The 25,374-nt window shown below is 37.3% G+C and overlaps 3 protein-coding genes across 3 annotated transcripts; 1 reads left to right on the top strand and 2 right to left on the bottom strand.

Moving 5' to 3' along the window:
* The first annotated feature begins 4,227 nt into the window (after positions 1–4,227).
* Positions 4,228–6,712, top strand: LOC141690787 (protein neprosin-like). Its single transcript, XM_074495558.1, has 8 exons — positions 4,228–4,255; positions 4,555–4,652; positions 4,751–4,837; positions 5,000–5,301; positions 5,438–5,618; positions 5,713–5,766; positions 5,868–6,014; positions 6,217–6,712. The coding sequence occupies exons 1-8, from the start codon at positions 4,228–4,230 to the stop codon at positions 6,598–6,600; spliced, it is 1,281 nt and encodes a 426-aa protein (XP_074351659.1). The 3' UTR covers positions 6,601–6,712.
* A 1,040-nt stretch (positions 6,713–7,752) lies between these two features.
* On the bottom strand, positions 7,753–8,220 carry LOC141690786 (non-specific lipid-transfer protein 8-like). Its single transcript, XM_074495557.1, has 2 exons — positions 7,892–8,220; positions 7,753–7,762 (listed from the first exon to the last, which is right to left on the bottom strand). Exons 1-2 carry the CDS (start codon positions 8,218–8,220, stop codon positions 7,753–7,755), a joined length of 339 nt encoding a protein of 112 aa, XP_074351658.1.
* Positions 8,221–9,167: 947 nt separating this feature from the next.
* LOC141693132 (beta-hexosaminidase 2-like) lies at positions 9,168–11,382 on the bottom strand. Its single transcript, XM_074498140.1, has 2 exons — positions 10,429–11,382; positions 9,168–10,227 (listed from the first exon to the last, which is right to left on the bottom strand). The coding sequence occupies exons 1-2, from the start codon at positions 11,219–11,221 to the stop codon at positions 9,281–9,283; spliced, it is 1,740 nt and encodes a 579-aa protein (XP_074354241.1). The 5' UTR covers positions 11,222–11,382; the 3' UTR covers positions 9,168–9,280.
* Positions 11,383–25,374: the final 13,992 nt, after the last annotated feature.

Below are 25,374 nucleotides of genomic sequence, written 5' to 3'. Positions count from 1 at the left end.
TAAAAAAACTTTCATCCAAACAATTATTTATATCATATCTGTATCATTCATATTGCCGCTTCCTTCAGGGATTTCGTAAAAATCAGACGCATCTAAATGTGTCATGTCAGAGGGGTTGTACTCGGGTCCTTCATTCTGGAAATCTAAATTTGATTCAGCAATCTTTCCTTTCTCCTTCTAGGATGCTTTGTATAGGTCAGCTAAGTGCTTAAGCTTACGACAGGTACGTGACCAATGACCCTTCATACCACATCTATAACAAATATTCTCAACATTCTTTTGCCCTCTCTTATCTTTCTCCACCTTTTCATCTTTTTTCACAAACTTCGGGTTGTAATTTGATTTTCCTTGTTTACAAGGATAGTTGTTTCTTACTTGATTTCCTCGACCGTGTCCACGTCCACGGCCACGCCCAAAACTATAAGTTGCCGCATTCACTTCAGGGAAAGGGCTAGAGCCAGGTGGGCGAGACTCATGATTCTTCATCAAAAGTTTGTTGTTTTGTTCAGCAACAAGAAGACAAGAAATTAAATCTGAATATTTTATAAAACCTTTTTCACGATATTGTTGCTGGAGGAGTAAATTTGAGGTATGAAAAGTTGAATAAGTTTTTTCTGACATGTCCGCGTCAGTAATATTTTCTCCACATAATTTTAGTTGAGAACTGATTTTAAAATGCGCGAAGTTATATTCACTGACGGTTTTAAAATCTTGAAGCCTCAAATGCATCCAATCATATCGATCTTTTGGAAGAATCACAGTCTTTTGATGATCATATCTATCTTTCATATTTTTCCAAAGTTTAAGTGGATCTTTCACACTAAGATATTTAGTTTTAAGTACTTCGTGGAGATGACGGCGGAGAAAAATCATCGCTTTTGCGCGGTTTGATTCAGATTCTTTGTTTCCCTCTTTAATGGTGTCTCCAAGACCTTATGCGGCCAAATGAATTTCAATGTCTAGTATCCATGATAAGTAATTCTTTTCGGTGATATCAAGAGCCTTAAATTCAAGTTTGGTGAAGTTTGCCATTCTTAGAAAAATAATCACAAAAATATATTATTATTATTTCAAACATGTATGTATATCTAATTTTACAAAAATAAAATTATGATGTCTAAATACATGCATATGAAGCTCAACAAATTATATATGCTAGAAAACTTATAATTATCATTGATGTGGGTAGAATAAAATATTTCCAGAGATTATCATATAATCTTTTGATGCCTATTATATCACAGGTATCATATAATCCATAAACAACTTTCATCACTTGCATCCATGATTTAAAATGAAACTATACATTTACATAAATGCTTATAAACTAATAATTTTGTATATTTTGGACACATTAAAACAACTTGTTTTGGTAATTAACTAGTCTAACATATGATAAATCTTCTAGCTAGGTTTAACATTATGTACATATAAACAAATTACAAGGCGGGACACATGCATGTAATTTTTCTTTTATTATATGTCTAATGCAGAGAAGTATAGTACCAAAATGGACATATTCTGAATATATGATTATGTAAAGATATAATAACAAATCAAGTTACCTTAACATTAAAGATTACATACCTTAGGTGAGATAAATAAAGAAGATATGTAGGTGACTTCTTGTACAGTAAGTGGCCTCCAAACTTTTTAAGCAAATCGTGCTGATAACGTATTGTAAATATAATATAGATACACCAAGAGAAAAAGAGAAAGAGAGAAGAAGAGAGAATATATTATTTCCAAGTATGTTTATAATCTCCATTTAAATGGCTATTTATAGGTGTAGGATATACAAGATACATGAACTTGATACATGAACTTGATACATGAACCTGATACATGAACTTGAGAAGTCAACGGACTCATATTTATGAAAGATCAAAAGATTAAATCTAGAAAGTTCTAGGGACATCCATTCACAACAAGGCAAAGGGAATAATTAATAAAATAAAACATGAAGGTAAAAAATATGCATATCAGTAACTGAAATAACAAAGAAAGTTTAAAAATTGTACTAGAAACCACAGCTTTAGCAGACTTATAAACAAACAGAGAAGCTGAAGCCATAGTTATGATCAGGTACAAATAAACAAGAACTAGTAACAGCTGAGTCGCCAGACCTTCTTCAAAGTCCAGACTGCTCTTAAATAGATAATTTCCCCCACATGCTGTGTTGGGATGCTTGCAACATCTCCTCCAAGATAAAACAGCTCCGAGCTTTGATTTCATAGCACCTTCAAAACTCAACGACGACTGGCACCTCACTCGCCGGAGAAACCACTGACTAATGTTGGGAGAACAGAGAAAATAGAGAGGAGAACAAGAGAATGTAAGGTGTGGTATATAAAAATCAGCAACTTAGGTCTCTATTTATACTAGAGATTAAGTGTAACTGATATCACCCTGCATTAATATTAGAAATGATACTACCCTGCATTAATATTAGAAATGTAACTGCTCATTTACATTTAATAAAAAAATCAAAAACTGAATTCACACATATCCAGGTTCAATGAATCTGACTCAACCCACTTACAAAGTGACTCAGCACTACTGAAACTGTAACCCGGCCCAATTGAGCCCAACAGAACAATAACCCAGCCCAACTGATAAATTAATTCTAATTAAAAAATTAAATCACATATAAATAAAATTCTCGCCCAGGTAGCTTCGTGTACACGAGACGCCGAGACATTCGCCCAAATCGCCCTTCGACTCAACCCGTGGCGGGGCGTCGGCGGCGCGCGTGTGTGCGTGAAGCACGTAATAATACCATGCACCATCACACACCTTAAAAGTTGTACACTACCCATGTATGTAATACAATATAAAGCCTACACCCCCTTTATTTATTTCAATGTGGAACAAAATAACACATTCTAATTTTAAGTTGTTACAAACTAATCAATTCAACTCTATTATTCTATGGATTTCACTAAGAAGATTACTTAGATCTATATATAAGAGTTTAAGTTCCCATGAGAAGAAACACTTTATAATTGTTAATATCCGGAATTAATATCATGAACATAAAAAACTTATGCTTTAAAACTCCATTTTTCTAACAGGAGTTGCTAATGCTGAAAGACTTCAGACGCCAACAGAACATGGAGAAGGCGGCTTCCACGACCACTTGTTGTTGTATAAAAATGGAGGATAATTTGAATTATTCTGAAGTCTTGACAAACAATTTCAGATTGAAACAATTTGGTGGTTATCCAAACTTTTCAACCGGATAAAATCAGAATTTAAGAACAGATAATGATGTATTTTGTGTGAATTCAACAACCAACCTTTTATATTTTCTATCTTAATGACCAAATCTGTTGCAAGTATTATATAGGCGTCCAAAAGACATGTCCTAAGACACGTCCATACATGTCCAAAAGATATGTCCTAAGACACATCCATACATGTCCAAAAAACATGTCCTAAGACACATCCTTTGAGGTATGCGGTTGTGTCTAGAAGAAATATATTTTCACATTAACACCAACCCCGCCAATACCGAAAATCATAATAAGCTCAAATAAATATGCACTCCGCACTGTCCCGACTTGTTTGATGAAATATTACAATCACATTGGTCAACTAGTTAATCCAAATACACTAAAATATCTAACACTTGTCAAGTAACGGATGCAAGGTCTGAGGTTGTCGATCACGTGGCTGCATGCAACCGCAGCTCCTAAAGATGATGATAGCACGAAATAAGCACAAGGAGAAGAGTTAAAGTTTTTTGCTTTACGAGATGAGGGATCAGGATGAAGTTATGAGATTTTTTTAGGTTGTGTTTTGAATATGGGACTTTGGTTTATTTTGTCGTGCACTAAGTCTGGTCTTCATATAAATAGTCTCTTTACTCTTTTATGACAGGGGCATGACTATGTGTATTTTACCCTCCCAGACCCTATTCTAAGCGGGATATATTGGGATTTGGTTTATTATATACTCCCTCGGTCCCACTGGATTGTTTACGTTACTTTTCGGCACGCTTTTCAATGTTCGTTTAAAATATACTTCCATAATATTTTTTTTAAAAAAAAATTCTGAAAAATTAGAAAAAAAAAATTAAAAAAATATTATGAAACTATACTTTATTGAAGGCTCAAAATACTTGCAAACAGTGTACAAACAGTGTACGTAAACAACTCACCGGACGGAGGGAGTTCTGGAAAGCTCACTAGTTCTAGAGATATTGTCATAATTTTAAATACAGATATGGGATTTTGTTATGGGAAATTACAAAGTAAATTCCCTTAAAAATTTTTGGAATACAAATAAGAAAATTGATAGGAAAGTAAATTTCATGTTTTTTTCACTAGTAGGAATTATAGGGGAAACCAATCAACCTCATTAATTTTCAAAATTATTTTCTACCGTATTTGGTTTTACGCCTTAAATTTGCAGCAGCCATTTCTTTTCAGTTTCTTTTCCTAGTATATAAACTGTTTATATCTGTAGCTTAAGATGAACTTGTAAGTACATGATTTGTGGGTTAAGATGAAGTTGTTGCATTGCTTAGTAGTTTTTTTTTATTGTTTTTAGTGCCATGCAATTCTGCTGCCAGTATTTCTCTCAAGAAGAAGCTTCAAGTTCAGAGTCTATTGAAGCGTTTGAATAAAACACCACAAAAGTCCATCAAGGTTTGTTATAAACCACATCAACCTGCTGCCAGTATATTTTTGTTTGTTCAAGTTGCTAATTGTGCATGAAATGTTTTTTGTCTTTATAAACAAGACAGAGCCCAGATGGAGATATTATTGACTGTATTCCTATTTCTCATCAACCTGCTTTTGATCACCCACTCCTTCAGAATCACAAAATTCAGGTCTCTCTCTCTCTCTCTCTCTCTCTATATATATATATATATATATCTCCCTCTCTCTCCCTCCTTCTCCCTCTCCCTCTATCTCTCTCTGTCTGCGACTGTGTGTTTTACATCCAATTATGCTCTTGATTTTTATTATTTTTTGTTATGTTTTTTTGATAGTTGGCACCAAGTTACTATCCAGAAGGACGATTTGATGACAAAAAAGTGAACAGCTTAAAGTCCAGTGAAGGGTTAAAACCAATTAAACAATTGTGGCATTTAAATGGAAATTGTGCTGAAGGAACAATCCCAGTAAGAAGAACAAAGAAAGATGATGTTCTTAGAGCTGGCGCCATCAAGAATTTTGGTAAAAAGAAAAAGAATAACATTCTTCGCCCAAATTCAACTCAGCATCAAGATTGCCTCTGCAGGACCAAGAAGCATCAGGTAATACTTATGCGGATAAGTGGGCGCACCTGCATGTTTGTGTGACTCCTTTCAATTTTGTCACCTATGCAAAAAGAAGATTTTTGTTTAATAATGTTCAGATAACACAAAATCTTTCGGAAAACTTAGAAAGGTGTTCGGAGATCAAAGTCATGAGCAGAAAAATTGATATACTCTTTGGGGCCGTGTTTCATCTCAGCATGCAATTGCTTTTGTTGAGGGGGACAAGTATTTTGGAGCACGGGCATATATAAATGTTTGGCAACCAAAAGTTGAGAAACCAGCTGAATTTAGCGTCTCTCAGATATCAGTGACAGCAGGAGATGTTAACAGCATTCAAGCTGGTTGGATGGTAAATTTTTAAAATGTATTTGTGTACAATTCTTGGCAATGCTTTTACAATTTTAAATATGTTATTTTGTTAGTGACTTGTATTATGAAAACAGGTCAGTCACAAATTGTATGGGGACAATAACACCAGACTCTTCAATTTCTGGACTGTAAGCCATTTTCAAGTCTATACGAAATGGGATCCTTTTTACCGGACAAAGTTTACTTTTTATATGTCATGAGGTTCTGAAAACATTATAAATAATGGCAGAGGGACGCTTTTAAATCCACGGGATGCTACAATCTGCTCTGCTCAGGTTTTGTTCAAATCAGCCATCGGATAGCTTTGGGGGCTTGCATAGCCCCAATTTCGAGCTATAATGGTGCTCAATATGATATCGGTATACTACTTTGGAGGGTAATGCTTCCTGTAGTCTAATTATTGAAATAGTTTTTCTAGTCTCGTTATTCTGTACATATGTAAGATCAAATATTGTTCTAATAAGTTTGAGGGAAAACAAGCAGTTGAGTGACTGATAACAGTCAAATATCCTCCAACATTTATCATAGTTATATCGGTATCAGGCCTAATTATTAATCTTGGTAAAAAAAAATCGCAGGATCCTAATGGGGGTAATTGGTGGATGAAATATGGGAATGATAATGAGGTCGTAGGTTACTGGCCAGCTTCTTTATTTACAAACTTAGCAGATGGAGCAGATATGATCCAGTGGGGAGGGCAAGTTGTAGACATTGTATCAGATGGACAACACACCACTACTCAAATGGGAAGTGGTCATTTTCCTGCAGAAGGATTTAGTAAAGCTGCATATTTTAAAAACATTCAAGTAGTTACTAATGGATCAAACCAACTAATGGATCCTCATGATGTCGATGCTCTTACCGACCAGAATGGCTGCTATGACATCGAATTTGGGAAGAGTACCCATGGGGGTTTCTTCTTTTACTATGGTGGACCGGGAAGGAACCCAAACTGTCCATGATCTGTTGCCCTGATATATATGCATAGCAGTTGCACGAATAGAAATCCGGAGTTTTACTTTTGAAAAAGATGAACTTTGATTTCATGTTAATTAAAATGATTAATCTATGTGATTTTCCAAGAAATGATGGCATTAGTAAATTGTATCCGCATTTTCAATGTTCGTGTAATGAGGTTTGATCTGTCCAGTTACCATACCTGGATGTTCAAGTGACATATGCAACAAAATTTTAAAGAACTGTTGAATCGAAGAATAATGGCCGTAACTTATATCTGGCACATCTTTTGTGAAAATGGTCAGCTGTAGAAACTAATACACCTTCATAAGACTCGTATCATTCAATAGTATATGTATCATTTGATATCTTTGTAGATATTAATGCATGGTCAGGGATAGTGTAATTGGATCTTAAATGTTGGATTACTTAAAATTCATCTGACTGCTGTAGATCCTCTTTGTTTTAATCTCCAAAATGAAGTCAAAAATGACCGTCTTGAAGCAACTTTGAGGAGACATGTGCATTTGGTACCTTTCCTTTAAACAGCAATTGCCTACTTGCAGGCCAATTATTCAAATGTGCTTGTAAATTGTAATGGTTAATTTGTTTTAGGACAAATTATCAGCTTGATAATATTTAAATCTCTCGCACATGAGGATGATCAGTTTGACAAATCACCAGTAGTGGAATAGAAGGATATCCGCTATGCTAAAATGACCATTATGTCTCTAGACGCTATTCACCCTATGGTGGCCTACTCCGGCACAAGACAGATTCATGATCCAAATTTGTTCTTTGATTAGGCGAGAAGTGATTTTATCTTATTTTAGCAAGAACACGTGGTGCAATGATGTGATTTTAAACTTCAATCGATGATAGAACAGGAGAGATTAAATTGTTAATGCCCGCAAACAATATATTTTTATTCATAATACAAGAGAAGGATTCTCCCACATCAAACAAACGTAAAACTCTTCCTCAAAGTCCTGAAACAGCAGGTGTTTAATCCAAAACAAACAACTATATATGGATCACGTCAGAGCTCGATGATCTGTAAACAAAATAGTGCTAGAACATATGGGTAGATCCCAGGTTTATTGATACATATATAAATCAAGTTCCATCCAGAGTATGCAGATCTCTCAGCTTCATATTCAGGTTATCCTGTACAGAAAAAGAAAAAAACGAGTAAATATTGTTTTTTTGAATGTTTAGTGTATAAATTTAGCCGCGTTATCGTAACATTGTATAGTAACGAAATGAACAAGTTATCTAGTAAAAGAAAACAAGTACTTGGAACAGTCGACGGTAGGAGAGACAGTAAATGGCAATGAAACTCCACAATTGCTTGGAAGCGCTTGTGCTAGTGCAGTATTGACATTGAGGTTTTTGGATGCATTTTTAATACAGTTACAAGCAGTCTGTTTGTCAGCAGTAGTAGTTGCAGATGTTGAGAGAGTTGAGACGCCAGCACAGCATGGAGAAGGCGGCTTCCCACTGCCACTTGTCAAGTAACTGATGCAAGGCCTGAGGTTGCCAATCACGTCGCTGCATGTAATTGCAGCTTCAGAAGATGGCGATAGCAAGAAAATAAGCACAAGGAGAAGAGTTAAAGATTTCATGTTTCGCGAGAAGAAGGATCAAAGTGGAGGTTAATGAGATTTTGTAGGGTTGTGTATTGAATATGGGATTTTGGTTTGTTATATAGCTGGATTCAGAAAGCTCACTAGTACAAGAAATTATTTGGAAAATATTTTCCAAGAGGTAGAGTGCAAGATAAAACATGTCGTTCTGTATTTCATTGTCTTTTATATGTACAAAGTCAGCTAATTTTGTTTAAGATATTGAACAAGCAGTTTTTATATATTTGGAAATTGAAGAGTAATGTATTAAGGTTGAATCCCAGATATCTGTTTCTATAAAAGTAAGGACAATTCAGCATGCATACAAGATATATGTGATTTATGGTGATGCCGGAGTTTTGTACATCAGTTTGTACATCAGTTACAACTTAATATTACGTCAATTTTATGCACCGGATATTATGTTTCACTCTGTCCTCTGCCTGATTGTGTAATCTATTCAAGAGAAGAAAAATGGAACATGCATTTTAAGATCAATTTTCCATGTCTTGCAGCAGAGGAGAAGATGATTCATTGGATGATCAGTAGCTGCTGGCATTGCTTGTTTGAAAAATATGCTGTATAAAAGGACCTTTCAACTACTTGTATATAAAGAAGTTGATATATTCGGATGGCCTGAAATAATTGATGAATCAAATGTATAGACTATCAATTTGGTGTAGCCATGTGCCATCTGTTTATCAGATATAATTAGAATTGAACTTGGATTCAAGTTGAGTTGTTAAAACTTGTGCAAGTTTACAAGTTCATCTATCATAACTAATAGATTCGATTCAAAATTTTAGGCCTTCCCCAAATTGGATGCCTAATTTGAAGGAATATCACTTGATATTTTCCGGGTTATATATGCCGGATAGAATAAATATCCATGAGAATCAATTCTTAAAACGGTGAGTAAAACTAAGTACTTGATAGATTTACGGCAGCATTTTAAAAGAAGAATGTCGATACAATTTATTGACAAAGTAGTAAGACAATAAATAAATTAGTATCTTTAAATAAAAACCCAAACAAAACTCACAAACAAAGCAAGTTACACTCAACCTTGAAGAGCATTACACATGCCTGGATGCCTAACACACCAAAGTGGCTGAATTGGTTCAGCACCAATACCCCTGTTCACCATCCTGAACCTCCATTCATTCAACCTATCCGTGGCGAATCCATACCGCTTCATCCCATTATCATCCGTATTTCCTGACCACAAGGACTCGGCCATTGCTGAGGATCTTGGCCAAATCCGAGGATCCAAAACTGTTGGATCTGCTTGCTCTGTCCACAATGCCACTTCTCCTCCTATAACAAGCTTAGCTTCTTCCGCGGTTAATCCATAAGTTATATCGTAATTATATATAGTTTGCCATGTTTTAAATGGTCCACACCACGACCCGGACTCATTGGCTTTGATAGTACCTGGTGGTTTGTCATATAGACTGTTGTTTCCAACAAAATCACCATGTCCACAATCCAAATAATATAAATCAGCTGTCGACACAATTGCTCTGTATCCAGCTGCTACAACCCGTTTAACGTTACCCGGACTAGTCCATATCTGTAAAATGGTATTTTCTTTAGGGAGAAATGAGGCATCCACATGAATTTCCGCGTCCAGTAAAACATCTTCCCAGTAGACTACTGTACGATTCTCGGATGCAATGTAAGGGTAAGTTTTGTTGATGAAAATCTCGAGTATTTGACTAAGTGTACCATTGTTAGCTAAAAACTCTTGAATTGTCGCATCCTGTTTCCAACAATTTGGGACCACTTCATCAGCCCCTCCATGATAAAATGGTTCTGGAAACATTGATATAACATCCTGAATAAGACTTTCGACAACTTCATATGTTTTGGGAATTAAGGGGTTGAGATGACCGGTTCCTGGCTCTGCTGCCAAGCGATCAGGCCAGTCGGCTCCTGCAGGTAACCAGAACATGTTTGCACATGTTACGATCTCTGGGTATACGTCGGCCAGTGTTGCTGTATGTGCTGTAAACATAAAAAATGTAAATTGTGTTATTGATCCACAACCTATAACAAGTAACCTCTGATACTTATCATCTTTAGCCTATATGAGTTGTCATCAAAGGCCATAATATGTTTTAAAAAAAAAATCTTACTAAAGTTCGAAGTAATGATCAATTAATAGTTAAACAAAAGAAAAAATCTATTGTGAGTTGCAAGATTAACCTGGCATGTCGACTTCTGGCACGACCCTAACTCCATATTCCATTCCAAACTGCACCACCATCTTAATATCCTCTGGTGTGTACACCATTTCAGGTCCATAAGCTCCCTTCTCCGAAAGACTTGGCAACGAAGGCAATACCAATGGAAAAGAGTGTGAATCAGTAATATGCCAATGAAACACATTTAACTTATTCATACTCATAGCACCAATTGTTCTCAACAAATCATCAACTCCAAAATAGTTTCTTGATGTATCCAACATTAGTCCCCTATGTTGATACAATGGTTCATCCCAGATGTAAACATCCGATGCTACTCTGGACGGATATCCCCACACGAGTTGTGAGAAGCTCTCCAATCCTCTCATAGCACCCCATGCAGTCTCCGCAGACAAGTAGGCCACAGGGCCAGATGCAGGAATGCTCAGAACGTAAGACTCATTGACACCATGATGTAACGGTGCAACGAGGTCATTTACGGATATGCTTAAGGTTAGCAGAGGTAATGCTGAGGTTAAATTGATGGCAGGAGTGACAAGAGGACGATGATGCTCTGTCAGGACTTGGTTAAGATAACGTTTAACTGCCGGAGTTAGGTACTGATGATACGGAGAAGTGATGGCAAAGATTGGAGAAAGAGGTATTGCTTGAGGACTAGGCCAAGAAAATTTTCTTGGCTTAGGCCACACGTTAACGGGATAGTCATGATCAGTACATGAAGCCAAGTGCATAAACTGACATAATATCTGAAAAATGAGAAGGGAACAAGAGAGATAGTTGATGTAACTAGCCATCTTGTTGTAGGGGTAATTCTGAGTTCTTGCTGATCAAGAAGTGAGATATTTATATGAATGGAGATGCAAGAATGATATTGATCTGGTCTATGTGCCTTACTGCCTTTGCATTTTTTAAAGATCTTTGTTTGCAGGTTTGTTTTCATTTCATTGGAGTTTTATGAATGTTTCATATGCCATGTAATCAATACAACAGTTGAAACAATACTAGACAGGACTCTGTTCTTAATTAGTTCTATATTTCTTTTGAATTTCTGAGGTGATTTCTGTTGAGATTTTCACCACATATTTGGAGTCTAGTTCAGAACCATGCATGATAATTTCAAATTTTGGTAAAAGAATGGTCACATGCATGCTTTTAAACCAATAATCTACAGACTGTCCAAATGTCAATTCAGAAGAACATAATTGTGAACAATACAGTTACAATGTATACATCTGTCAATTCGAATATAAATTCTTTTGAAATGGGTCGAATATAAATTCTTTTTGAAGTGGCAGGAACTGGTTGAAAAATTGATAAGTGTGGATGTGCATTATTGTGCAGGGCCTGCTGCCGTCTAATGGACCTGTTCAAGGAACAGGCCTGTCTTTGTTGAGACATAGTAATTTTTTTTGTTACATTAGAGTTTGCGTCTCATAGCCTCCCGCTGCAAAAACCTTATTTTGTCAAAAAGTTTTAAAAATTTATATATTTGCAAATAAATATTTAATTGTACTCTCTAGTAATGTAATTTTATATATGGGTTTCTTTTAATATTTATATATTTTAATTTCTATTAAATAAATTTTTATTAATAATTTCATATTAAATAATAATTATATGAATATTATTTTAATTTGAATGTGCATAATTTCAACATTATATCAAATAGTATAAGATAGTAGTATATGATTGAAACTTGAACTATTAATTTAATTTTTAACATTATAAATATAGAAATACTTGTTATTGATGTGATTTGAACTTGGATATTTGGGGAGTGCATTATTTTAATATTGAATAATCTTTGTTGTTATTGAGATTCAAACCTTAAAACATATTTATATCTCTGTAAATAAAAATATAAATGCTTGTTATTAGAGGGATTCAAACACGTGAGCTTGAGTATTACATTTTTTTAATAATTAAATCTAAAGGTTATGATGTCTTAAGATGAGATAATCAAAATGGAGGTTGAACCAAATTATATCCAATTCCGGTTATTATAGTTTAGTATAGTTTTAATTTGAATGTATCTAATTTCAAGATTATAACAAATACTATAAAATAGTATATGATTAAAAATTGAACTATTAACATTATTTTTAACATTATAAATAATAAAAATAATTGTTATTTTTTAATTCGAACATGAGAAATATAAATTTTTGTTGTTGAAGAGTGTTATACCCAAAATTTGGTATTGGATTAATGCGGGTCACACGCGGAATAATTAAAGTCAAAGTCGGTGTTGCGTGGCAAAGAAGGGCATGCCTAGGATGCGTCCACTGTGATGGAATTGTTTGCTTAAGAATGGTTTTGTGGAAAAGGAGTTCGAAGAACGCGTCTACGAGATAGGACACGCCCTGTGTAGACGGATTGTCATATAAGCTTTTACGAAGGGTAGGACGCGTCCTGTATTTGTGGAGTGTCGTGAGGGATGTTTGCTGGAGGAATATATGAGTCTTCATGAAGGAGAGGACGCGCCCAATGCCTGAGGACGCGTCCTGTGTGTGGTGAATGTATTCTCAAAAGTAAACTTAGGACGAGGCATGCATGGGAAGGAGCAATGGATGATTATTTCTACCAACGTATTTGTTGCAGGTACTCGTTGAAGAATTCCATCCTTGAGACGGTCAAGGAGGGAGATATCCGTGAAAAGCTAGAAGGCCTCCAGGGGTATACCTGATGATTAAAGGGCCTCCTCTTGTATTCAACGGGTGTCCTCGTTGGGGATGCGGGGTTAACTTTGGTGTGTGCTTTGGGAACTCTGTTCTTGTATTCAACGGGTGTCCTCGTTGGAGAACTTTGGAGTTATCCTGCACTTTGCACCCAAGAGTTTGGGATCACCTGTCCTGCTATCTGGTGGGTTATCCTCATTCGGGGGACAGGGACGCGTCCGACATTTGGGGTGAACTGTGGTTATACCTGCGTCCGTAAATCAAGGGAGATAGCTGTAGCGGAGTGTTATCCTTGCACAGGGAGATGCACTATCCGTGAAGTCCTATAATTACGGACGAGCCTTGGGCCTTCGCGGTTGAGCCTCATAGTTGGACATTCCTAAAGCTAGCGGAAGATGGATTCTGGATGGGTTTCTACCGGGCCTAGGAATAAGAAGTCTAAACTCATTAGATTTCTTGTTCCCCAAGAACTACGTCAGGCTTGATCCCTATATAAAGGGTATGTAGGCACATTGAGAGGGGTAAGGAGTTGAGAGCTGATAAGGGAGCCACCACATACTCTGATCAATCTCAGCCTAAAACAACCACAAACCACCACACACCGCTTGATTTTCCGGTGAAGAGCCACCGTCATAGTTCTTAATTTCGGCAAGAAACCTCAATCTCTGTTGTTACCAAATTCCTCCGTCTACAAATTGGCGCTAGAAGGAGGGGTGCTGATTAAGATCGTAATCTTGGGAGGAAAAGATGTCTTACAATCATAATGAAAGTTCTTATGATGGAAGTGATAGCAGATCTGAAGGAGAAGGCGAGGGAGGCTACACTCACCATGAACCCTACGTGCCCAGAAACATGGAAGATCCCCCGAGAGCTCCAGATGTGGGAGGAACACCTCCAGTTCTCATCAGCAACGCTGATATCTTAGAGCAGTTGTACCGCATGGGGGATACGCTTAACAGTTTTCAGTCAAGGCTGAATACGGTGGAGCGTCGCAGGACGAGGAGGGGTCGTCACTTTCCCCGTGGGAAAAGCACCCATAGTTGAGGGGGATGCCCATGCCAGCGGAGAAAACCTGCGAATCACTCTGAAGCGCTTGGAATATTCTGATGATGTAGAACCTATTGTGGAGCTTGTCGATGAGCACACAGACGGTAGAGCGAGGCCTCTTCCCGGCAATCAGGATGCACCACATCCACATAGGTTTGGGCATACGATGGACGAGCGTCGTCATGCGGAAAATATTCAGAACCCAGATGAGGAAAGAAGAGATTTTTAGACCTTGAAGAGAAGGCTTAGCATAAGGTTGGGAGACGACGATTTGAGAATGCTGCTGGTGGAATGGCAGAAGGAAAAAACGTTGGAGAGATGAGGCCCCATGACACAACGCGTGTGCCCCCTAAGTACCTAAGGGATGATAGGGTGCGGCACCGCGAGCATGAGCGTGCCCCTCCGTGAGGAAGGTTTGGAAATTATGGCCGAGGCTATCAAGGGAATGAGCGAGAAAGGATGGGATACCATCACGGAAGGGCGCCATACAATGGAAGAAGAGATGGCGCGCCCTCTATTGAAGAATCCCTCGTCATTGTTCCTGTAGCTTCCCACAGTGCTACAGGCAATGGAACCAGGACGCGTCCTCATGACTGGGACGACACGCAAGGTTAAGAAAGGTTGCAAAACAATGATGAGATACCACGACGCGGCCAGGAGGAACTTCATGCGCAAGGGAATGCTCAAAATCAAGATGGAAACATACCACGACCGTAGCCTCAGGGCGAGGGGCGGCAAGATCCACCAATACACCCGGGGGGTAACCAAGGAGAACAACCCAATGTTCAAACCATTCCTAGGGTAGGGACATTCAACATGAATGATCTTAATAGGTTGCTCAACCATCTTGAAGGAGGTAGGGTAACAGCGACTGCGCAAGCTCCATCCCCTTTTGCTGCTGTTGTAAGGGAAGCGCAGTTGCCTGCAGGATACAGGAACACAACCAATGACTTGCATTTTCATGGGAACTCCGACCCCGTGGAATTCCTGGGGCGTTTCAACATTGAGATGGATGTATATCAAATACCTGACTTGGAACGATGTTGTCTCCTAGCAGCCACCTTCAGAGAAGGTGCTCAACAATGGTTCCAAAAACTTGGTCCAGGGGTGATCACATCTTGGGAACAGATGAAAATCTTGTTTCTAACTCAATTCTAGGTTGCGGTGAAGTATACACCACCGGTTACCACGCTGGCCAATGTGAAACAGAAAGAAGGGGAAAGCTTGACCTCATACTTTAAAAGGTTCAATACAGAGTCTACTTTGGTGAGGGGCGCAACTGATGAGACACTGAATATACTCCTTATATCTGGTCTGCGCATGGGAACAAATTTCTGGAAACACCTGCAAGGAAAGGACCCTGTGTCGTTAGTTGATGTACTTGCGCAGGCGGAATCCTTCAAAGCGATTGAACAATCGCTTGCTGAAACAAAGAAAAATGATAATACCCACAACTCCAAGGGGCGAGCTAAGAGGAAAGATAGGTCCGTAAGTCCAGATTACCGACGGAATGTCCGAAACCCTAACAAGGTGAACACCGTGAACATACGGAGAGAGTGGAGTCCAACGTTAAATTATGAGATCATAATTTCATTACTACTTCCTTCAATAGTCATTGTTATTATCTTAGCATGTAACAGTGATGATATTAATAGAACAACACAAAACTAATAAAAGCCAACTTTCGTTGTACTAATACCATTCTACCAAACATCCACAATTAAGATAGAAGTTGAATAGGCATCAATTATGTTGAGACCCTATATGTCTACAGAATTCGACAACATAACGATTAAAGTGCAAGTTATTCATTATGATTACACAGGGCAAGTAAAACGGTTAGAGTTACCTACTAATCATGCATACACATACATGAACCTATGCTAATATGGCAAGTTCTAAATCTCAAGATTCACTGTAGCTTCACAAGAGATCAACAGACTATCTTATATGTTCGCGATGCACATAAGACGAATAAGCACAACCTATGCTAGATATCATACAATCATCACACACCAAGGTATTGAACAACTAACTAAAGAAATCCATAGTGAATCCGTTATGACCCCATGATCACGATTAGCCCATGATAGAACTCATCGTCACCATGGGTTCATATGAAAACATGATAATAACACACTGTATAAACTAATAAAAATACTTATTAAAACCAGAGTACGTCACAAGAGTAATAAGGTTCAAAGTAAAGAAAACTAGCATCCACTGTTACAATGAATAAAAGAATCACAAGAAAACGTATGCTTCCTCTTCTTCGTATGCTAGATATCATACAATCATCACACACCAAGGTATTGAACAACTAACTAAAGAAATCCATAGTGAATCCGTTACGACCCCATGATCATGATTAGCCCATGATAGAACCCATCGTCACCATGGGTTCATATGAAAACATGATAATAACACACAGTATAAACTAATAAAAATACTTATTAAAACCAGAGTTCGTCACAAGAGTAATAAGGTTCAAAGTATAGAAAACTAGCATCCACTGTTACAACGAATAAAAGAATCACAAGAAAACGTATGCTTCCTCTTCTTCGTTGCGATGTGCTAAAACGGTCTCTTTCTTCTCTCCTTTCTCCTTGCTTGATACCACACGTCGTGAAACGTCTCTGAAGATTACTTATATAGAAGCCCACAAGAACCAGCTGTCTCAGAAGTCCATCAGAATAAGAAGTGTAAAAATCAGATTTTAATTTCCCGTCTCCGGGCGTGCGCCCCAGCTCCCAGGCGGCCGCCCCAGATCCTGAGCGGGCACCCAAAAGGTTACTGGAAAATATCACATTCTGCTCCTGATTTCCGCTGCATTCTGCTCTTAACTTCCCACAACCAATGCCAAACACTTCCTAGGCTTATTTTTGATGAAATCTTCCTACATATGCAAGTTATACCCTGAAATGCAAAATACTAGAAAAACGCATCAAATACACAAAATACTTGATTTCAAGACATCAATTCAAGCCATTATAAGACGTTTTAAGTGGTATAAAATGCCACTTATCAGAACGCAATCAACATGTTTGTATACATAAAAAATCATCAAAAGCAACAATAATAAAGAAAGATAAAACATTACCAATATGTTAAATTAAGTATACACATACTACTATAAAAAAATGTAAACCTAAAGAATTTATCAAACAAAAACAAGAACAATCACCTTAAAACATGAATTAATCTTATAAAAAAGATAGAAGATAAAGGCGACATATATCAAAGATTAAGAAGGATACTAATTGAGGATTATCAAAGATTGAGCAAAGATTTGAAGAGATTAAAATAATCAACTTACAAATTGATCGAAGATTTGAAAAATATTGAGATAGTGACGAGCGGCTGCTGTCTGAAGTGAACTCCGAGAGTGAGGTGAGCGGTTAGGAGTGAGGAGTGAGGACTGAGGGAGGACTGAGGAGCGGCTGTATAATATCACTAGGGTTTAGTTGGGGATGTAATATTGTAAATGGATCGGGGTTAGGGACCAGGGTCCAGGGGTGAAAATATTTAAAATTGGGCCGGGCCTAATAATATAACCAGGTTGGGTTGGTTTAGGTTTTTAAAAGGATAAAATCTGACCCAACCCATTATAAACGGCCCAATTAAAAAACAACCCAATTAACCCACGGTTTTAAACGGTTCGGTTTAAACGGCTCATTTCAGGGTTGGGTTGGTTCGGGTTATGCGGGTTACGTAACCCATGATCAGCCCTACTAGGTGGTAGACGCATCCACGATAGTGGGATATAGTTGAATTTGAATCGACTATGGTCAATTTTGGGAAAAATTCTCCAAAATCCTAGAAACATTCAATTAGGAATCAAAGAAGCAAAATATAGCAATTTACGGATACATACACATATGTATACAATAAAAAGGGAAGAACAGTTCATGGGTAAACAAAGTATGTGAATGGTTTTTTGTCTACTACAGTCGATTTACTTGGCGAAACGAAGAAATAAAAGAGTATTTACATACCTTGGAACTTGGGGGTTGATTGCTTGTAAGAACGTGGAAAATGACCGGTGTAAATCATCGAGTTTTTGAACCTAACTTCTTGCAGCAGCAGTAATGGTGATTTTAGAGAGAAAGAAAGAGTAAAGTAAGATTGTGGGTTGGTGAGAGGTATTTATAGATGAAGAGGACTGCTGACGTGTACACCAGCTATCACACAACGGTCAATATTGAGGGTCTAAAAGATTGACGCGTCTATGAAATAGGACGCGTCCTCGTGTTTAATAAGGGGGCAATCCAAATTTTGCTTGTGGTTTTTAAAGTAAAAATTCCAGTTTTCTTTTTAACTGCAAATGGAATTTGGGGAGTAGTTGTTATACCCAAAATTTAGCATTGGATTAATGCGGGCCAAACGCGGAATAATTAAAGTCAAAGTCGGTGTTGCATGGTAAAGAAGGGCATGTAGACGCGTCCATAATGCCTAGGACGCGTCCACTATGGTGGAATTATTTGCTTAAGAATGGTTTTGTGGCAAAGGAGTTCGAAGAACGCGTTTACGAGATAGGACGCGCCCTGTGTGGACGGATTGTCATATAAGCTTTTACGAAGGGTAGGACGCGTCCTGTATTTGTGGAGTATCGTGAGGGATGTTTGCTGGAGGAAAATATGGGTCTTCATAAAGGACAGGACGCGCCCAATGCCTGAGGACGTGTCCTGTGTGTGGTGAATATATTCTCAAAAGTGAACTTAGGATGAAGCACGCATGGGAAGGAGCAATGGATGATTATTTCTACTAACGTATTTGTTGCAGGTACTTGTTGAAGAATTTCCTCCTTGAGACAGTCAAGGAGGGAGATGTCTGTGAAAAGCTAGAAGGCTTCCAGGGGTATGCCTGATGATTGAAGGCCTCATCCTGTATTCAACGGGTGTCCTCGTTGGGGATGCGAGGTTAACTTTGGTGTGTGCTTTGGGAACTCTGTTCTTGTATTCAACGAGTGTCCTCGTTGGAGAACTTTGGAGTCATCCTGCACTTTGCACCCAAGAGCTTGGGATCACCTGTCCTGCTATCTAGTGGGTTATCCTCATTCGGGGGACAGGGACGCGTCCGACATTTGGGGTGAACCGTGGCTATACCTGTATCCGTAAATCAAGGGAGATAGCTATAGCGGAATGTCATCCTTGCGCAGGGAGATGCACTATCCGTGAAGTCCTATGATTACGGACGAGCCTTGGGCCTTCGCGGTTGGGCCTCATAGTTGGACATTCCTAAAGTTAGCGGAAGATGGATTCTGTATGGGCTTCTACCGGGCCTAGAAATAAGAAGTCTAAGCCCATTAGATTTCTTATTCCCCAAGAACTACGTCAGGCTTGATCCCTATATAAAGGGTACGTAGGCACATTGAGAGGGTAAGGAGTTGAGAGCTGATAAGGGAGCCACCACTTACTCTGATCAATCTCAGCCTAAAACAACCACAAACTACCACACACCGCTTGATTTTTTGGCGAACCGTCATAGATCTTAATTCCGGCAAGAAACCTCAATCTTTGTTGTTACCAAATTCCTCCGTCAATAAAGAGATTCGAACTTGGAAGTTTTGGGAGTGCATTATTTTAATATTGAATAATGCTTGTTGTTGTTATTGGGATTCGAACCATGAAACTTATTTGTATTTCTTTTAATAATAATAAATATTTGTTATTGGGGGGATTCGAACCTCTAAGTTTCAGTATTGCATTATTTTAATATTTAGATCTAATGGTTATGATCATTTGATTAAGAAGATTCGACAGTCGTAGGATGTGATAACCAAAATTGTTGTGCAAGACATGCCTGTACTTTAACAAGACTAAGTCAAATTTACAACCCTAAGTAAGTTGTATTGTAATCTTAGTTTATATTTTGTATTTGTAACATTAAAGTCTGTAAAAATGTCAAAGAGCAGACTTGAGTCTTTTTCCTTTAAACAGTGTCAAGACTAAGAATTCTATCTGGAAGAAGATCAAGAAGATCATGCCTCAGAAGAATTAAGAAGAAACTTGGAGTTGAATAAATCTGTTTTGGGAAAAATGTTTTAAGTCAAGATCTCTACAAGTCACAGATTTAGTGTTATAGAGAAGTCACTTGAGAACTCCAAATGACTTATCGAGTAGTCCTATTAGAAAACTCAGAGATATCGACAAGCCAAATTGAAGACATGGAGATTGGAGATATCGACAAGTCAATTTTTCACTAGAGAACTCAGAGTTATCGACAAGTCAACATTCATTAGAGAACTCTGAGTTATCGATAAGCCAAATTCCACTAGAGAACTTAGAGATATCGATAAGCCAAAATTCACTAGAGAACTCTGAGTTATCGACAAGTCAACATTCATTAGAGAACTCTGAGTTATCGATAAGCCAAATTCCACTAGAGAACTTAGATATATCGATAAGCCAAAATTCACTAGAGAACTCTGAGTTATCGACAAGTCAAATTTGACTAGAGAACTCTAAGTTATCGATAAGTCAATAAGCCACTAGAGAACTTAGAGATATCGATAAGTCAAAGTGAAGATATCAAGAATGGAGATCTCGACAAGCCAAATTCTCTTATAGAGAACTCAGAGACTTCTACAAGTTAAATTTACAATGGAGTATTAGACATCTCGATAAGCCAATATACTTATCGAGATGTCAAGTTCTCTATAGACCAAAATGGAGATCTCGAGGTAAATTCTCAAAGTACAATTTGCAGACCAGTTCAATATCCAAGATTTACAATCAACAAACAATCCAACTAGCTGGATTGACAAGTCTACAAAAAGCAGTTTGAAAAGTGTGCAAGATCAAGGGTGAAGATTAACTGATAAAGGAAGATCAAAGTTAACACATTATGCAAAGATATGCTAAGCTGGAAATGGAAGACATACTTTTTCTTAAATGGAAATGACAAGTGACTGTTTACTAAAGCTAATAACATGTCTTATTATACACTGTGTAAACCAGTAGTTAACTAAATTATAAAGTTAACACTGGTTCTTTATTAGTTGTAACAATTTAGATAAGGAACTCTTGTATTCTCTCAAGATAGAAACTAAGCTCTTTATCAATAAAGAGCCAAGAAATTTTTGTAGCAAAACATTCTTAATTTTAATATAAAATTAAGTGAGTTTTGAAAGATCTGTGTTCTTTATTATTGCATGTTTAATTTCTGCATGAACACATTTCACTACAACAATTTATTTATTTTGTTCACAACCAAAATAGTTCAAGAAAAGCATAAAAACACAAAAACACATTCACCCCCCCCCCCGTGTGTAATTCATTACCTAACAAGTGGTATCAGAGCAAAATCTGAAAGTAAACAGATTCAAGATCTTGGAAGAATGAATACATTTAAAATCAGTAGCATTAAAATTCCTACCTTTGACAAAGCTAACTACACTCATTGAAAAAATAAAATGTTGCTGTTTATCAGGATGGCCAATCCACTCTATATTCAGATTCTAAAAAATGGGCCCTTCACTCCTATGGTTAGAGTTGAAGAATCAACAGATGGTGATATGGTCATTCCAGCTCATTATGCTCCAAAAGACCCTTCTGAGTACACTGAGCCTGAAAAAGAGAAAGTGTCCTTGGATAATGGCTTGCAACTGATATTGATAGAGTCACTTGACAATGTAATGTACAACAACATTGTCAGCTGTGACACTGCCAAGCAAATCTGGGAAAAGATTGAAATACTATGTGAGGGAACTGAGGAAGTTAGATCTAATCAAAGAAGGATACTGATTTCATAATATGAGGGCTTCATGGCCAAGCCAAAAGAAAGTATCACTGATGTGTTTGAAAGGTTCAATAAGTTGATAAATGACTTGCAGCTCCATGACAAATACTATGAAGCTGAAGAGGTGAACTTGAAGTTTTTGCTCACACTCCCTGATCATTTGGAACAGAAAATCTCAGCAATCAGAGAAGGGAGAGATCTAAGCAGAATAACACTTGAAGTTCTTTATGGAATCTTGAAAACTTATGAACTAGAAATGATTCAAAGAAAATCATTAAGAACTGGACAAGGGCATGTTGTAGATAAATCAAGTGCTCTAATTGTCAATGAAAGCCAGACCTTTAATGATGAGCCAAGATCTCAAACTCCAGTTGCCTCAACAAGTGAGCAAAGAACAAATGATTCACAAGAACAGGTCATTCTATAACTGGATGAAGATGAGTTCTACACCTTGGATGAACTTGATGAGCTTTATGAGTCAATGGCCTATCTAGAAAGAAAGTTCACTAACATTAGAGTAAAGAAGCCAAGATTTTTTAAGGGTAAAGGACAGTCTTTCAACAAAGACAGCAGCTGGAAAGGAAAAGGGAAGTACACATCTGATAGCAAAAATGGTTACAAAACTAGATCTGTTAACAGATCAAAGATAAGGTGCTTCAACTGTGATAAACTAGGTCATTTTGCTACAGAATGCAGGAAACCCAAGAAATCAAAGAAAGACAAATCTTATCTTGAACTGGAAGCAAAGTATGAAGCTCTTTTGAAGAAACAGCAAAGCAAAGCTTATATTGCAGAGGGAAAAAGTTGGGATGATTCTGATAATGATGAAGATGAGGAAGTTGGAAATTATGCTTTAATGGCCTTGGAGCAAGGAGAATCATCCTCATCAAAATCACAGGTACCAAGTCTCACTATCATTGATTTAAATGTGAGTCAATATAAGGAAACTGTAGAAAAGATAAGCACAGAAATGTTTCACATTCATACAAGTATGGTTGTTGCTAATGAGGAGTTAGTAGATTGACAAAGATAAATGAGAAGCTTGAAAGTGAGAAACAAGAAACTGAATTGTTGTTGGTGGAGCTTAAAACTGTAAGACAAGAAAATGCATATCTGAAAAACAAGCTCAAGTGTGTAATTGAAATTGAAGCAGTGCTAAGGGAGAAGCTGGAAAAGAATGAAGTTAAATTAAAGTCCTTCAAGAATGCATCTGAGTTAATTTGACAATACCACGAGAAAAACAAGCTATGTGCAAATATTGCTATTGGTCTTGATTATGATGTCTTGAACAACAAGAAGAAAAATATAGGTGACAAAGGGAAAGCAACAGAAAATGAAAATGTCCCAACAATCCTGAAAAAGGTTGATTCAGCTATGTTCAAGGCATGTAAAGTTAACTTTAGTGAAGAAAAGTTGATTATCAAGCAAGAAATTGCTGATGAAGAGAAGCTCATGGATAATCAAAGCTCCAAGACACCTGTCAAAGAAACCAAGACTGAAGATGCAAGAAAGAAGAAGAAAAATAGAAGTGGGAAATTTGGGATAAATAAAAGCAATAATTTTGCTTACGTTGCAGATGCTCCAAGAAAGAAGTGTGAAAAATGTGGCTCTGTGAATCATCTAACTCACCTATGTAAAAAGGTTGTTAGCAAGCTAGCTGAAGGAGCCTGCAAATACAATGAAGCAGATGTAAATGATCCCTACTCATTCTGTGATAAGTTTGACTGTATCTCTTGCAACTTGAAATTGATGAAAAGTTGTCACAAACTAAGAGTAGACCTCAAGGAAACAAAAATTGGGTCTACAGCAGATAGGAAAAATGCACAACGGTCATTGAATTTTATTTTATCTGAAACAACTCATTCTAATTCTGCTAAATCAGTTAACAAGAAGAAAGTACCCATGCCTGCTTGGGTTGCTAAACATACTTAAAACTCATTGTGTGCAGGGCAAAGTGAAGAAGGTCATATGGATCATTGAAAGTGGGTGTTCCAGATATATGATAGGTGATAAGGCCCTGCCATCACAGTTTGAGGAGAAGGCTGACCCTTTGGTGACCTTTGGAGACAACAGTAAATGATTCACAATGGGATATGGCAAGATTGTTTTTGAAAATATTGTCATTGATGATGTAGCACTGGTAGCTAGTCTTGAAGTGAATCTTCTCAGTGTTAGCCAATTTGCAGACAAAGGTTTTGAAGTTTTATTTAACAAAGAGGAATGCACTTTTATCAGCAAGAAAATTGGTGAAGTTGCTTTGAAAGGAGCAAGGAAAGGAAGCTTGTTTGTTGCAGACTTGGACTTAACAAATAAGGATGGAATTTATTGATTTTACACCAAGGCATCAGAAGAATAAAGCAAGCTATGGCATAAGAAGCCGTCTCACTTGAATTTCAAGGAAATTAACACATTGGTCAAAAAGGAGTTAGTAAGAGACATGCCTAAACTGGAGTTTGCTCAAGTTGAAGTTTGCGAAGCTTGTCAGAAAGGAAAAATGAAAAGATCTAGTCACAAGTCAAAAACTTTGAATTCTATAAGTGCACCATTACAACTCATTCACATAGACTTGTTTGGGCCAGTAAATGTCTTATCTATTTCAAGAAACAAATATGCACTTGTGATGGTGGATGATTTCTCAAGATACACTTGGTAGAGTTCATGCACTCTAAAGATGAAACTCCACACATCGTAATTAAGCACATAAAGAGGATAGAAAAATAGGCTGAAGATCATAATTGTGTAAAAAGATTGAGAAGTGATAATGGAACAGAATTCAGGAATGCAACATTAACTGAATTCTGCAAAAATAAAGGCATTGTTCAAGAATTATCGGCAACTAGAACACCTCAACAAAATGGAGTAGTTGAAAGGAAGAACAGAACATTAGTTGGAGTTGCTAGAACAATGTTGCAAGATGCCAAGTTGCCAACAAGTTTCTGGGAAGAGGCTGTTAACACTGCATGCTGCACTCAAAACAGATATCTCAATAACAAGGCTCATGACAAGTCACCTTACTCAATCATGTCTAAGAGAAAGCCTACTGTAAACCACCTTCATGTGTTTGGAAGCAAGTGTTACATTTTGAAAGACAACTCTGAATATGTGGGAAAATTTGACTCAAAAGTTTTTGAAGCAATTTTTCTGGGATATTCATTGGAGAGAACTGCCTACAAGGTCTATGTGATGGATTAAAAGAAGATTATGGAAAGCACAGATGTGACTTTTGATGATGACAAGTGTCCAGGCTTGGAATGCCTTAATGAAAATGAAGCTGAAGCCTTTGCATTTGAAAACCTCAATATTGATAGTGATTCTGATGGAGAAGAGGAAGTTTATGCACAACTGATGATAAATGAAGAGATTACTGAATAGGAAAATCATGGGAATGGAAGTTCATCTCAAACACCTGAATTTGATAGCACAAACTCAGGGGGAGAAAGAGAAGAAGGATCTAGCAGTCATACCAATAATGAAGAAAATGA

Source organism: Apium graveolens, chromosome 10 (assembly GCF_009905375.1).
Source record: "Apium graveolens cultivar Ventura chromosome 10, ASM990537v1, whole genome shotgun sequence".
In the NCBI taxonomy this organism is placed as follows: domain Eukaryota; kingdom Viridiplantae; phylum Streptophyta; class Magnoliopsida; order Apiales; family Apiaceae; genus Apium; species Apium graveolens.
The sequence above is the reverse complement of the archived record's forward strand: the minus strand, read 5'-3'. Positions and strand labels throughout refer to the sequence as shown.